Genomic DNA, 17,104 nt, shown 5'->3' on the forward strand with positions numbered 1-17,104 from the left:
TGTTTCAGTCAAGAAATCACTTAAATAGGAGCTGCCTGACACAGAGAAGTAGACCAAAAGCACCTCAAAAGCTAGACATCATGCCAAGATCCAAATAAATTCAGGAACAAATGAGAACAGAAGTAATTGAGATCAATCAGTCTGGTAAAGGTTATAAAGCCATTTCTAAAGCTTTGGGACTCCAGCAAACCACAGTGAGAGCCATTATCCACAAATGGCAAAAACATGGAACAGTGGTGAACCTTCCCAGGAGTGGCCGGCGACCAAAATTACCCCAAGAGCGCAGAGACGACTCATCTGAGAGGTCACAAAAGACCCCAGGACAACGTCTAAAGAACTGCAGGCCTCACTTGCCTCAATTAAGGTCAGTGTTCACGACTCCACCATAAGAAAGAGACTGGGCAAAAACGGCCTGCATGGCAGATTTCCAAGACGCAAACCATTGTTAAGCAAAAAGAACATTAGGGCTCGTCTCAGTTTTGCTAAGAAACATCTCAATGATTGCCAAGACATTTGGGAAAATACCTTGTGGACTGATGAGACAAAAGTTGAACTTTTGGAAGGCAAATGTCCGTTACATCTGGTGTAAAAGGAACACAGCATTTCAGAAAAAGAACATCATACCAACAGTAAAATATGGTGGTGGTAGTGTGATGGTCTTGGGTTGTTTTGCTGCTTCAGGACCTGGAAGGCTTGCTGTGATAGATGGAACCATGAATTCTACCGTCTACCAAAAAATCCTGAAGGAGAATGTCCGGCCATTTGTTCGTCAACTCAAGCTAAAGCGATCTTGGGTGCTGCAACAGGACAATGACTCAAAACACACCAGCAAATCCACCTCTGAATGGCTGAAGAAAAACAAAATGAAGACTTTGGAGTGGCCTAGTCAAAGTCCTGACCTCAATCCAATTGAGATGCTATGGCATGACCTTAAAAAGGCGGTTCATGCTAGAAAACCCTCAAATAAAGCTGAATTACAACAATTCTGCAAAGATGAGTGGGCCAAAATTCCTCCAGAGCTCTGTAAAAGACTCATTGCAAGTTATCGCAAACGCTTGATTGCAGTTATTGCTGCTAAGGGTGGCCCAACCAGTTATTAGGTTCAGGGGGCAATTACTTTTCACACAGGGCCATGTAGGTTTGGATTTTTTCTCCCTAAATAATAAAACCATCATTTAAAAACTGCATTTTGTGTTTACTTGTGTTATATTTGACTAATCGTTAAATGTGTTTGATGATCAGAAACATTTTGTGTGACAAACATGCAAAAGAATAAGAAATCAGGAAGGGGGCAAATAGTTTTTCACACCACTGTATGTACTGTTACTGTTCATTTACATGTCTCTTCTTAAACTCACATGAAAGATAATAAAATAAGCCAGACATACAATTAGAAATAAACAAACTCAAAGTAAACCTAAAACTCGAAGGGCACGTTTCCTGTAACATTAGACTTTCACATAAGTTAATTTTCAGTTGTCATAGCTATTGGTTTGACCTGCCATCATTACTGTAGCCAAGATTGATTCTTATTACATTTTGCCTTTAGCTGTGGTTTTTCGGTCTGTTACCCGGATTTCTTTGGGCAGCATATTATTAATGTATACTATGGCCCATGTTGGATTTCACTTCAGACACACACCTTGTGCATATTTAATTTCAACTTGAAAAAGTTGTGTTTAATCACATTACATGGCCTTTTATTCTCTTTGCAATAAAATGTTTTTCTTGTACATGTAAAATTTCCGGAATATAAAACGGCAGATAAATTTGGGCTTGGTAAGAACAGACCAAACTCAACAATACAATACAGCATATACAATTATGAAAGTGGATCCACATGACACCCACGGAAAACCCCTCAAGTTAAAAAAAAAATGCATGACGCGCAGTAGAAATCACAGACTTGCAGATTCATCATTTGGAATGCTGATAGCAGTGTGGATGAAAGACCATCTGTACCAATTATTTGAAAATGTCCATAAAATACAGAAACCGTTTACTTTTCTGTACATTAAGTTGCCATTAGAAATTGCAACTAATAAATAAAATAATAACTTTTGGACACCCAACATTTTGTTACTCTCTCAGTTAAATAATTACGTAACTGGTTTATTAAAGGATAATTTTGGTATTTTTCAAGTAAAACTTATTTCTTTACAATCGTGGTATGTATTATTTTCCACATAAAATTGTCTATTAAAGTTTAGTCTTTTTTTAAAAATGTAAAAAATGCCTTGTTTGTTCTTGCAGCTTACTATGGAACTATAGGGTATGAGGGGGTCTAGACACGAAGACAAACCTAACACCTTGCCCTGAAATATTGATGTATTTAGTATCATATAATCATCTGCCTCCTGATATTACATATTGTAAAACAGCATATCCACGTCAATTTAGAAAGGAATAAAAAAGACAATATACTGTATTTGTGAGATACAACCATTTTAAAAGAAAACTGGCTCTGCATCTCATCTCATTCATTGTACCTCCATGTGAAAGGCAAAACACAGGCATCTGCCCATCACAGGAGCAACTGACAGACATGTACGATTGTACTAACCTGGAATTACCATTTCCAATGATCTTTATGGCTTTCTGTATGTGTTAGAGATAACACTGTGCCATGTCTAGGAGATTGTTTAAACTCCACACGGACAACAACCAGGCACATGGTTCATACTCATGATGCTACATCCAAGAAACAACACTAGTAATAATTTTTGCACCTTACATAAGAGCTACTCGTCTATGTAGTATTTAGTTTGCGAGTAAATGACATTTCCATTATTAATACTCTATGGCTTGGCATTTTAGCCCACTTCACTTTCAGCTATCGTGAAGAGTTACTCACTCTAAATATGTTTAGAACTACAGCTGGCTTCAATAATGCAAGAACAGGAACACATTTTCTTTTCTACTGTGGCAGTAATTAGTTATCGATGGAGAAATGAGCACTACAAACTAGATCAGTCCTCCATTCCAATATTCTCATTCAACCTAAGCGCTAAAAGCCAAAACACCTTTAAGATATCATGATAACCACAAGTGATGAGTCAATGGAAATTGGAAACACTTCTTTAATTTATGTTCACATCACAGATATCCATGTTTTCAAACCATTGAAAGACCAAATTGTTCTGAACAGCTTCAGACAGTGCTTGGTTTCATGCTGATCAACTTTCTAATTTACGTCGAAACTCCACCCATGATGGCGAATGTGAACAGACAAGAAAACAGGAAATTAATTTTTACATCCAGGAAAATATATCCAAGAACTTCAAAAAACCACAAACAAAACAATTCTATTATTTCTAGTTTCTTTTCTTTATGAGAAGGGTGCCTCAAAACATGGAAAGCACGTTATCTTAACTCACAACCTTGCTGCTTCAAAGTGGATGTATTCTGTAATTTTTAAGGCTTTTGATTCACCTTTACTCAGCCCCACTGTAAGCTACAAGAACAGAGAAGGTATTTTTAAAATTTATAAAAACTGTTTACTTTAGAACTAAATTTTATGTGGCAAAATAATATATGCCATAACTGTGAAGAAATAACTTCGGCTTGAAAAATACCACAATAATCCTTTAATGTACAAATATGCATGAATAGTAATTAACTGTCTTTATATTCACTAAAAACTAATTCTTTTAGAGAGTGCCAACTTTATGAATAGTAAGACAATGCTGAAAACTCCTAATTTAAAAGGATTGGGTTTTAGCTTAACTGAACCCACTCAACATTTAGGCAATATCTTTAACAAATAGGTTGTTTCTTAAGCTGCAAGTACTTGCAAATCTAGTTAATTTGTTTCAAACAGAATTCACTATGTAATTTTTTAATGTTAGTCTGTTTCAATTATCCACTTATTCCTCTACAGTTAATTCAAAAACATGAAAATGATGATGACCGGAGTTATTATTAAGGTGTAACTACATATTAACTGCAGTTTTTAAAATGGTCTTCTTGCCTCTAGTGAAGTTTAGACATGCTTTTAAACCTTACTTTTAAAACAGAAAGTCCTAAGCTATTTAGATATACAGTCATATGAAAAAGTCTGTGACCCCCCTCGGCCTGCATAATAATTTACTTTCAACAAAAAGATAACAGTGGTATGTCTTTCATTTCCTAGGAACATCTGAGTACTGGGGGGTTTTCCGAACAAAGGTTTTTAGTGAAGCAGTATTTAGTTACATTACATAAATTAAATCAAATGTGAAAAAGTGGCTGTGCAAAAATGTGGGTACCCTTGTAATTTTGCTGATTTGAATGCATGTAACTGCTCAATACTGATTACTTGCAACACCAAATAGGTGGGATTAGCTTGTTAAGTGTTGAACTTCATAGACAGGAGTGTCCAATCATGAGAAAAGATATTTAAGGTGGTCAATTGCAAGTTGTGCTTCCCTTTGACTCTCCTCTGAAGAGGGACAGCATGGGATCCTCAAAGCAACTCTCAAAAGATCTGAAAACAAAGATTGTTCAGTATCATGGTTTAGGGAAGGCTACAAAAAGCTATCTCAGAGGTTTAAACTGTCAGTTTCAACTATAAGGAATGTAATCAGGAAATGGAAGGCCACAGGCACAGTTGCTGTTAAACCCAGCAGGTCTGGCAGGCCAAGAAAAATCCAGGAGCGGCATATGCACAGGATTTTCTTTATGTCATATAAACAAGCAGTAAGAATATTGGGAGGAAGAACAGAGCTGGATTCAGTGGATAAATAAAGCTGCATAACAGTGAAACTGAATGCCATCATGCCAAAATGTTTTACCTATAGGAAAAATGTAAATAAGGAAAATAAGTGGCCCCAGCACTGAGCCATGTTGAAGTCCCTGTGTAACCACCAGATTCTCTGACCTAAAGCCCTTCAGCTGAACAACCGGTCTATCAGTAAGATAAGATGCAGTTTTGGTACTATGTTTCGGATAAAAGCCAGATTGAAACTGTTCACAACAGTTTACAAAATTGGTGTAATTGAAGCCATTTTTAAGGAAGGAGAAACCATGCCAATGGAAAAGGAAGAGTTAATTATAGAGGTTATCAAAGGAGAAATATATGGCAAGCAAGACTTAGGCAGACTAATAGGTATTGGATCCAGTTGATAAGTGGAGGAATTGAATTTTGTTATAAGCTCAGAAATATCATTTTCAGTTGGTAGACTGAATTCTGAGAATAAGGTATTTGGTAAAATACAGGTAATAGTGGAAACCCTGTCATTTTCTGCAGAGAATTAAGTTGCTGGTGAATCTCCCTAATCTTAAAAATGAAGAAGTCCAACAAGTCACAACAATGTTTAGCAGTGAAGTTATAGTGGATGACATTTTTTGGTTGTGCAATTAGCCTATTCACTATAGAAAAATGTGCCTGTACTAATAATGTTAGAATAATATACACCTTTTGCAGCAGAAAGAGTATTTTTGTAGTATAAATATGAGCTATGTACAAGAAGACCCAGTTTTCTTAAACAGACACTCCGGCTACTGGGCCCATAGTTTTGGGAGCAGTGTGAGTAAATGAAACATTCTGTGTTTTTTAAGGGAGACAACGTATTGATACCAGAGCAGAACAGCATTATAATGATCTATTAATTCTGATGGGGTAGCAGAAAGAGGAAAAGCAGACTGTAGGTTAAGTAAACCAATAAAATTCTCAGGATCTACACGCTTAACATTACAAAATGCAATAACACGCTAAATCTTTGATTTACTAAGAGGTAGGCTAACATCAAATATAACTGCTCTATTTTACTGTGTATTTAATTTGTGTGTTCATGTAACATCATATGTGGTTTAACTATTTACTACATTATTTAATACATTACTTTAATGATTAACAGCCTAAATGTTTTATCATTTAAAGTGTATATTTTAAAGTACTATGCTTCACCTCCATACATGCTGTATTTTATTAATTCAATCAATACATCTAACCATAGCTTCAGTGTCTCAGAATTATTGAAAGGAGGTCCATGGAAATTAAATGAAAAACACATATTTGCACATCTAGGAAATACGAGTTGACATATTTTTTAAGCATAATGCATGTCCTGTACTAAACACCTTGAAACACACATTTTGCTTATGGATGATAAGATTGACGATGACAGGGTGCTTCCAGCCCTCTCAGTTTAGGCCCACATATGTATTGTTATTTCAGAACATACTGTACAAAAAACTGCATTACCATTGACACCTGGGCAGAGAAAGCAATCAGAAAATGGTATAAAAACTGCAAGAAAATAGAGTTCTACACTGTGGTTGTGCATTTGAAAAAAATACAACCATATCCCTGGAACTTAGGAAAACAAACATCAGTATGTTTTATCTCCACCCAAACCCAATACTTTATTAACAATATCCAAAGTATTAAAATTACAGTTTCACTTGTTTTAATTGTAGCAGAGGAGGCAGCCTTTGCCTGTAGGCATTTACTACAAATCTTGGAAAAATGTGTATGAGTCATTTGAAAGAAGGCCAAGTCTAAAGAAAACAAAAATGGTTTGAGGAATATGTAAAGATGTTCCTTGCAAGAATACCCCAGATGTGTATCAGAACAAAGAAACACATGAGAAGGTAACAGTTATTCATTAGTGGTGAAGACAGAGCATTTATTAAATCAGGCATAAAACATTTTTTTCTGAACACTGAACAATAAATTAGGGAGCCTGAGATTAATACATTAATCTATTTGCTGCAAATTATCAAAACAGGAAAAGTTGCTGCAATTTAGTTAAAATTCAAGGAATTGAATTTTACAGATGGCAAACCAAGAACAATTAGCAAAATGTAAAAAAAAGACAACTTTTGTGTAAAACTGCACCATTTAGGCAGCATTTGATCTGTATTTAAAGGTACAGGATACGTGGTGTAAGACATTATCTGCCCGCTAATGTATCTATCGAAGAATTGCCACAAGAGATTAACATAAAAATTCTGCAGTGCAGTTGATGTCAAATGAAGAGTTCCACTTGTTGCCACTTTGTCATATGCAAGCTATTGCTGGAATTTACCACTAAACCTCTGGGTTGAAATGTGGGGACACGGCCAAGTCAAGAATTCTGGAAACCTCTACCCCATAGTTTCCTAGGTCGACATCTAACAAACTTCTATACAAGTGGGAATACGATCAAATAAATTACTAGGTTAAGTATGCAAAATGTTAAAAGACAATTGTAAGTAAAGCAAACACAAGTGTCATTCCATGTCAAAAAAATCTGGAAAAATGACCAAGTGTACCCAAGTTAGTCAGGAGACCCCCTGCAAAATGTTTTTGATGCAAGATCAATGCTTTCCAAGATATATCCAGTTTACAGAGAGGAGTAGATTGTCAATTTTTTCTGGCCACATTTTTTCATCAAATTTCACAAGTTCTTAGATCTAGAACTTAACCACCGGGTAGGTTCAGCCTTTGGATGCTGGCACTATATGACGAAATTAAAACATTTAGTCCAGATGACCCTGCAAGGTCAAAGCAGCCCCTTGAAATTGACCAAAATGTAATTAATTTGAGTTTTTGGCTTAGCTATTGTTTAGGCCTCAGAAACACATACTGTATATACTCGCATATAAGTCGGGTGTTGAAACTCATAAAATAGATCATAAAATCAAACCCTGACTTATATACTTGTTCAAAAATGAATCACTTACTTTTTTTTACATCTTCTTGCTTCCTCCAATCATGCACCAGTTTCTCAGACACATCGAATTTTGCTGCAGCAGTGCAGTTACCAATTTATTTCGCCAATTCAACGACTTGTAATTTAAAACTGGCTTTATATTTTCTTCTGATCGAACGCTCCATCGTATGTAAGGCATGCTCTTACGATAAAGATGTATGAGGGTGCGAGATACAAAAACACAGAACAGTGTAAACGCCGCTTTGGAATAGTGCAGGTATTCCCGTGTAGTCACATAGGCACAGTACATAGAAAAAAAAAGGCAAAGAGTAGATGACAAAGTAGAACATCGTAAAGAATGCAAAAAATGTTGACACGATACACATGCAGAGCAGGTAATGAAAGTACTAAAATTCAAAAGTCTCAAAAAAATGATAGTAAAGATCGCATTAGCACAAACAAATGAAAATGATTACTCTGTGAAATAACGGAACAGCAAAAATAGATCAAATATATTGTTTGAATTGATCATCTAATTCGTGTTGCCTTCAGGAAAAAGTAGTGCTTCTTCCCAATGAAGAGGCGTATCTACAAGAATTAAAAGATTTGCTGTTTGGTGAAAGTGAAATCCACATACGCGAGCAGCAGAGACGTGAAGTGGCTGGTGCGTAGCACAGGCCCATGGGGTTGGCGAGCAAGGGGCGAAGCCCTAGTTATATATGGTAAAGTCAAGCCCCGACTCATCTGCGGGAGAACTTAAACGTGAATATATATATTTGTAATAAACACAGACTTCTGATTTTTTTTCCTTATTTAGATAACTATATAGGCTTTCTGAAGTGGCAATAAACAGGAGACCTCTCAAATCCAAAAAATCATTTTGGATTTTGTGCAGATAATTTTTAAAATATTTTTCATTTATTCTACATTGTCCCTTCTTTCTCAAAACAAAGACCTTTAGTTTATTTTCCATCCTAAACATAGGCTTAACATGCCTAGTGTCAATAATGGTAATCATTGAGTTCTCAATCAGTAAGTTATCAAAAATGAAAAATGTTTTTTCATATCAAATGCTAATGTTCTCATGTTGCTGAACAGAGAATATGATTCTCCATGGCCAAAAGAGTACCTGGTACTCGAGAATACCACTGTTACATCCCTGCATAAGACTGCAAACTTAAAGTCATCTGAGTGTCTGGTGAAGACAGTCAATTAACTGACTGAATAGTCACCACTGAAGCAGCAGCTGAGATCCTGGCCTTTCACAATCACAATCCTAATGGATCAAATGTGTCCCTCACACTATACCAGAGTCTTTTTGGAGCTATGTTGGGTGCATGTATGAGGAGAAATGTTGCATTGGTGTGGTTTGTGACAAGAGTAAAGCGGAGTCAGACTTCCTGTTATGTTTCATGTATCCAAACTATCCTGCACAGTATTTCAATTGGCCACCTAGAGATGATGTTTGTTGGGTGCCATTACAGGGTGTCAATGCACTACTAAGTGCACCCACAATGGTCAGTAGGATGTAGTACCATTTAGATCACAAAGATCTCTGCACTCTGCACTTTGAAAGAAATTGGTCACAGTCCTGCTGCTGCAGTAATAAGATATTAACATTTCATTTTAACTAGTGTTGTATTTAATGATAAATAAAGCTGCTGCTCTTCACGTGTTGTACTTAATGTGCTTTTGGTAATTTTTTTCCATTTATCTTATACCCAAGTTATGATAATAATCATTACTGACAGATGGTGAATTTATCTTGTTTAGAATTGAAAATAAAAAAGATTCACATAAGAAAAGTAAGACTTGTTTTTTGAGAAAGAAGGGACCATTAAGTTAGTCTGAAAAGTAGACACAAAATTATTTTTTCACATTTGAGAGGTCTGCTGGTCAAACCCTGATGCAGTTTCTTCTTTGTTAAAAACCTTTTGAAAAGCTCCGTGTAGGTATTTAAACATGGACAAAAATCAGCAGGCTGTATCTGTTCTGAAAGCCTAAATATGGCACAGCCAAAGATGTAAAATATTTTTTTTCCATTTTTGAAAGTCTGCACTTACCAAGTGGTGTCATCTGGACAAACTATTTTGATTTCATTATGTACTACACCTATACCTAGGGTACCAGTACGTACAATTTGAGCCTGCTAGGTGGTTTAGTTCTTCAGAAATGGTCTTGTGAAACTGATGAAAAAATAAAGCCGTGTCAAATTTGACACCCTAGTCCTCTCACAAAACAGAGGGTCTTCCTGGATAACATGGATACACCTGGTATTTTTTCAGATTTTTGTAAGACCGAAGTACATGGGATTTCTGGAAATCAGTTGATTTGTCATGGAATGACCCTGAGGTAAGTGAACCAATCACAACAAATCAGGTTGATGATTAATAAAATTTTAGGATAAGCTTGTTTATGAATTTAGAATACTAAACAAGGGAGCTTCTTTTCATCCTAGGCTAGCATCAGACTGCTCAGCCTTCTTGCAAACAGACAGCCATTTGCTGTTTACTTCACAGACACAGCTTTCTGCTGAGGAAGGGAGTGACATGGCAATGAAGCATTGCTGAAGTGTGGCCTACTGAAAGGGGCTTTCTCAGCAAAACAAAAGCAAGAAAATGTAATAAATATCAAGCACAAAGAAAGTGATAAGGGAGAATATATTGTACAAACAAATAGAAGAAGACAACAAACCGTGTAGGCTTTTTATGCCTAACTTAACACCTGCCTACTTGGTGGAGTGACTTTTCCACTGACCCACCATAAATGTACACTCAAGCTCTTCCTGTCTTAGCTGCACCAACTAACCCTTGCCTTTTCCTCTTATTCTTCGATCCTTCACTCCAACTCTCATTGTGACTTTATACTTCATTGTACCTCTGCAATAAAGTGACTTTAAACACTGTGGTTCTTCTCCCTGTCTCCTTTTTTTATCTGGCTTTTTGCTGTCTTACGCCTTTCTAGTTTTGCTTGTGCCAACCTTTTGCCAGTCAGAAACTCCTATTAAACTTTATATTTACTTGTACTCGCTTAGCAGAAGCTTTTATCCAAAGCAACTTACAAAAAAAAGGTCAACATAGTGAAGTAAACATCAGTCTGAGGGACAGTTTGAGAGCAAGTGTTACAGGACAAGTTTATAAAATTAGTCATCACAAGTGAACAACTTGAAACAAAATACAAGCCAGTTACAATTCCTAGGTAGCAAAATCGAACCACTAACATCAGTCAGAAAGAAATTCACCAAAACGTCTTCAAGCACTTCATGAACATATTGATGGAACCAGAATTTCACATGGAGGTGTCACCAGACACCATTCGTCAGCAGGACATGCACATTGTCCAAACTCCAGGAAAATAAAAAAAATGTGTGAGGTACTATTTTCAATAATAATAAGTAGTTCCATAGCTTATATTTCTAGATAATTAAAAAAAAAATTACAAAATACCTTATGCCACCCCGAACTGAATTTAGGAATGGAACTCAATCCTAATAATAAACATGAATTAAAAGTAATTCAAGCTGTTCACTCGTACTTACCTGTGTAGTTTTCTCACTGAGGCCACGTAACAACAAACCAATAACGTGTACAGCTGCTCTTCTCACTTCAGCTTCTGTGTCAGTTTTTATAATTGCAGTTACACATGAATTAAGCTGGAAAACACACAAAACAAAGACTGATAAACAGAAAGAAATAGGATAAAACTAATAATTTCACTTTATGGAATTAGAAGTGTATCTGTGCAGATTGTGAAAAAAGACTAGCAAGTAGTACCTTAGGCTTCATTTTTCACATGATAGAGAATTATTTACACACAGAAAGCAAATAGCTATTATCTTTCAATCTGCAATTGTGTTTTTTCTGAACATGTTTTTATGCCTAAGACCAAAACATTTGTATTACTTGCTAAACAGGTCTGAATATGAAAGGAATAAGAAATGCCTAATGAGTTTGTCAACTAATTCTTATATTCCATGTTTCTCAGCACACATATTCATCACACTTAAACATACTTATGAAAACATAGGATCAAAAATATAGAACCACTCAGTATTTAACTAGAAGTATACACACATAATAAACTAATGAGAATATCTATGTACATTTCATGGGGTTTCCACAAATATGAAATTAAGAAAATATAAATTAAATGTAAAGAAAATGTATAAATATACAGGAGGAGACATTTAGTTAACAGAAAGCATGTCCATGTAGCAGTGGAGGCCTGGAACACAAAAAACACAATGTTGTACAGTAAAACTAATCACTAAGGGTAAAACATGAAATTGCAATTAAATTTGTCATTTTTACATGTTTCAACTTCAGAAAGTTAAGAGTAAACTGTATTTTGGCCTATTTCTGTTACTTTAAACCAAGATGCAAGATCATTTCTTAAAATTCATGTCAAGTCAACATTCTTAATAGGCAATGTTAGTTTATTGTTACATTTTTCTGTACAATTTGTCTATACAGACTACGTACTTATCATAAGTTTAAAAATACTCCTTCTCCTGAGAGAGAGAATGTTTTGGACTGGTATGGAAAAAGTATAACTAAAACTAAAAAAAACTGGGTCCAAGGAACCAAGGACTCCGAGAGTGATTTTAATGTCACTATGTTTTCAAGAACAGAGTAAAAGCTGAGTGAAAGTCTCTTTAGATTTCCACTGCACTATTAGATCTCACAAGCTCTCCATAACCTTTTACTAGGGCTGCAACAATTAGTCGACGTAATCGACAACATCGACTACAAAAATCGTCAACGCAGATTTTTTATTGTTGACGTGTCATACACAGAAACTTCAATAGACGCTCCAGTCACAAAGAACCACATTGGTTTTTGTAACTGCAATGCACTACATGAACGTCTGGGGGCAGCATCGTTTGTTATTGCTTGTCAAGACTGCACACAGTCCTACTAACAAAGAAGAATGTCTGAGGAGAACAAGAATGAAGAGTAAAATAAACATGGTTGCAATGGCAAGTCGGATAGAGGAGGGGGAAGGAGATGGAAAAAAATTGAGACAGAAACTTTCTAAAGTGTGGGAGCACTTCACCGAAAAAGCAAAAAAAGTTGAATGCAGATTATGCAAAGCAGAACTTTCTTTTCAATGCAGCACCATCGCGATTCATGAACTTCTGAAACGCAAGCATCCTGGAGCTGTGATGCCGCCGTCTCTTGAGAGGCAAGTTTTAGTGAGTAAAGTTAGTGTCACGTGTTAACGTTGATGTTCGTCCTATAATGTGTATATCAAGGTTTCAACAATGATAATTAACCCTTAAACCGACACATACTTGGGGGCTAATGCACCCCTGGACGCCAAATACTTTTTAGGTGCACTTTTTAAGTAAACGTCACAAAGAAAATATGAAATTTTAAAGGAACACATTTTTTTCATGCAAAGAGCATCACAATTACTGCAACACTGAAAATGAACTGTAAAAATTATAAAAAAAAAAACAACCTACTGCAACAATCTATTACTACATGTTCAAGGTGCAACTGAAGATATTGATGAAATTCAGTAAATCACCGAGCCAACTGTGCTTGAACTGGCAGCACACAAACACACAGAGGTAAACGCTGATGATTGCAGGCTCGTCTAGTGCAGCGGCTGAATCCCAGAGCTGCTGCAGTTCTGCCGGGGCCAGCAGTGGTCATGAGATGGCTGCTCAACAAATATACAGCACTGACTGATCAGCTCCGGTGTGCTGCCAAATTGCTCTGTGAAGCAAATATAGCTGGTTGCGGGGTTCAATGAATGTATGTCGCCGAATATACTCGGCTCCGGTGTGCTGGCAAACTGCACTGAGAAACAACTTTAGCCAGTTGCGGAGTTCAATGAATGTACGTCACCACATATACTTGAATTCGGCGTGAATCTACCATGGGCATAAAGCACCCAACAACAGAGATCCTAGGATCATTGGGACATGCAAACCCCTCCACCACAATAAAGTGGCGGCTCAAGGAGGGGTGTGTTAGGATATAAGCCCTGCTGTTTTTTTGAAGGACATGCATGTGGCAGATTCACTGGCAGGATGACGCCCAACCTGTTGCTGCATCCAAACGGTGCCATCTTTCGCCTTTACACTTGGTGCAGCTGCGTTGTTCCGGTGTGTGAGTGGGCGTTTCTTGCAGAAAGAGCTTCTGTTTTCTTTCTCCGATGTAGAAACCACATCCTCATCTGAGTTCAGCTCTATTATAGCATGTCCTTATTTGAAAACTAACACTGTCAGTGTGAATGTGACTGACAGAATAAAAGTGAATAATGAAACAAAACGCTAACCATAAATTTACACCGGATGTTACAGACTTATATAAATCAAATGTATGTTTCTATTTTATAATACAGGTAAAATTCTGTTACAATGAATATCTTTACAATGAAATTTTCATTAGAATGAAGCATTTTTATGGTCCCAACAGCGTCCCCATATGACACGTGTCTATAAAAATCTCGTTACAACGAAGTACATTAAGCAGATACTTTCATTACAACGAAGTGCACAAACGACCTTAAAATGCCTGAATGAATCATCCGCAGAGCAGTTAGTTCTGTGGCCACAGTTCAGTTGTACACAACGATCCCCAAACAGAAACATTGTAAATTTTTCTCTTTCTTCGAACTTTCCTCATACTGTTTTTTTGCTGTTTTTGTTTTCCGTGGTTTTCAGTGATACCTTTTGCTTATTGCTCGACAACATTTGAAAAACATCCATTAGAATTTAACTCTTAGTTACCCTCCTATAGAAATGGCAGACACGAAAAAATGATAACAGTTCATATTAGAAAAGAAAAAAACTTTAATTTGTTCCAGCTATCGACTGCGGCAAAAACAAAAAAGACATTGCCAGTGAATTCGGAATTTCGCCATTGACACTGTCAACTTTCTTGAAAGACCGAGCAAAAAAAGAAGAAAAATCTCGGGTTGCAAACGTATGTGAACTTCTGCATTTGAAGACGTTGAAAAAGCAGTTTTTGTGTGGTTCAGTGATGTTCATTTAAGAAACATTCCTATTAATGCCATTTACCATTTACCACAGAGCTCTAACCTCTCTCTCTCATTTCTCCTAGGGCACGAAGCAGAAAATGGCCGACAGTGGGGTAACTCGCATTGAAATCGTAGTTGAACTCCAGGCACTCGATGAACAGATTCAGAAACTCCGGTCCCGACGGAGATACCTTAGAGATCTGAAGGCCCGGCTGTTGGATAAACCGTCCTTGCCATCTGGAACCGGCAAAACATCAACCCCGCGTTGTGCCGACCTCACCCCCGTGTCTCGTAGGAGCGACGCCGCTGATGACCTCGGTGGATTTCAGCTATGCAGGCGGGGGTTCAAGGCCAGAGCACCTCCATTGGCACAGGCGAGCATCCTATCTCAGAACCGGTTGACCCTCTCCGCATCCCCATTTGCCTTCAGCCCTGGTGATGTATAGTGGTAGGTGATTCTATCGTTAGAAACCTTAATGTCACATGCCCTAATGCAAAATCGTTTGTTTCTTGTTTTCCCGGTGCTCGTGTCCGAGATGTAATGAGACGTGCGCCAGCAGTCTACGAGAAACACAAGGAGAGGGCAGTTGGAGCAATCGTCTTGCATGCCGGCGTAAACGATATAAGGCACCGACAATCAGAAATCCTGAAGGCTGACTTCGCAGCTTTGATTAAAGACACGAAGGAGAGGACCCCATCAGCAAAGATCATCGCTTCGGGTCCACTACCTCTCGTCAGACGATCCAACGAGTACTACAGTCGTCTGCTAGGATTGAACAACTGGCTACAGGGTTTCTGCAAGAAGAAGGATGTCGGTTTCATCAACAATTGGAATCTCTTTTTGGAAAGGCGCGTCTCTTCAAGCGTGATGGCCTGCATCCGAACAGTTTCGGCCCCGGGTCCTCTCGAAAACATATCGAAGGTAATTTGTTTTCTTGACTATCTATCTCTGCTCTTAACCCCTTCCGAAATGATACTGTTGTGCCAGGACATGATAAGTGTTTAATAGAATCTTCCGTTAAAGTGCACAACATTAATACTGTAATAAGCAATCTCAATGCACGTAGAAACCTAGGAAATACGGCATAAACTCCAATAATCTAATTAAAATTACTATTTTAGAGGAACAATGTATTAAAACTATAAAACAGATCACAGATTAAACAAAAATACACACAGAGCGCTAATAAAATAATTTAGTTCCTATTCCAAATATCAATAACGCACATAGTATTCATCTCTGCACCTCCAAAACATTAAATATGGCACTATTAAATGTTAGAGCTTTAACTAACAAAACGTTTTTATCAACGATCTTATTAGTGATAAAAATAGATTTATTGCACTAAGTGAAACATGGCTTAGCTCAGATGCGCGGCTGTTTTAATCGAATCTGCCTCCGGATTACAGTTTTACTCGTGCAGACCGCCAGGGAAAAGGGGGCGGATTGGCTAACATTTACTCGAGCGATTAAAATGTAAAGATGTCAGTTTTGGTAAGTTCAAGTCCTTTGAGTATCTCGCCGTTGTTCATGGAGATTCTCAAGTTCTAGTACTATCCGTGTATAGACCTCCTAAATATAACGTCTTTTTGAGGAATTCTCTGACTTAATGTCAATTTTAATTACTAACTATGACACACTCCTAATAGTTGGCGACTTTAATTTTCATATAGATAATCAGTGTGATCTAAAAGTAAAAGAATTTATGAACCTCCTGGATTCTTTTGATTTGAGACAACTCATAAATCAGCCTACACATAAAGCAGGTCATACGTTAGACTTAGTGATTACTAAAGGACTGAAAGTTGATATAAAACAGATCATTGATATCGGTCTATCAGACCATTTTCTTCTACTTTTAATATAGAAATAATGATAAAAACACTCATGAGAAGCATATTGTTAAAAACGCTTCTTTGACTCGCAGCAGCTTTAAAACTTACAAACATTTTAAGCAATCAGTCCGTTTATAGTGCCAGCTATAATAGCGAGGATAATGTAAATAGTAAGGTGGAAAGATTTAATACTAAAGTGAGAGCTGCTGTTGACATAGTTGCACCTGAAAAGACAGTGAAAAATCTTCTAGCATTGTTATACCATGGAAGACCCAAAGAGTGTCTGATTTAAAGAGAACATGCCGTAGAGCTGAGCGTCAATGGAGGAAGACTAAACTTACTATCCACTATGAAATATTAAAAGTCAAAATAACAGAATACAATAACACTGTCCGTCTTGAGAGCTGCTATTTCTCAAGATTATAAATAACAATGCTAGTAATCCCAGAGTCTTATTTTCTACAATTGATCGCCTACTAAACCCAGGTAGCTCAAAGGAATGCCTCCTAAGTGCTTCCAGTGAAACCTGTGAGGCATCGCTGTATTTTTCAATCAAAAATTAATGATATTAGAAATAACATAGTATATCCCTCCAACACTAAGGATCCTCCTAAACCCCAGCATCCTGTTATAAACAAATTAAACTCTTTCACTAGGAT

General features: G+C 37.0%; 1 protein-coding gene and 1 long non-coding RNA gene across 3 annotated transcripts in view; one reads left to right on the forward strand and one right to left on the reverse strand.

The window, feature by feature from the left end:
- The window catches only part of LOC120535580, a 60,837-nt gene extending 46,110 nt beyond the window's left edge, over positions 1–14,727 (forward strand). For both annotated transcript variants that reach the window (XR_005634924.1, XR_005634923.1), the window contains one exon: positions 14,693–14,727. This is a non-coding gene — a long non-coding RNA (uncharacterized LOC120535580). The remainder of the gene's footprint in view (positions 1–14,692) is intronic.
- The window catches only part of tango6 (transport and golgi organization 6 homolog (Drosophila)), a 177,235-nt gene that overhangs the window by 4,248 nt on the left and 155,883 nt on the right, over positions 1–17,104 (reverse strand). The window contains exon 17 of the mRNA XM_039763515.1: positions 11,155–11,268. Coding sequence (XP_039619449.1) covers positions 11,155–11,268 — 114 coding nt within the window. The remainder of the gene's footprint in view (positions 1–11,154; positions 11,269–17,104) is intronic.

This window comes from Polypterus senegalus, chromosome 9 (genome assembly GCF_016835505.1).
Source record: "Polypterus senegalus isolate Bchr_013 chromosome 9, ASM1683550v1, whole genome shotgun sequence".
Classification (NCBI taxonomy): domain Eukaryota; kingdom Metazoa; phylum Chordata; class Cladistia; order Polypteriformes; family Polypteridae; genus Polypterus; species Polypterus senegalus.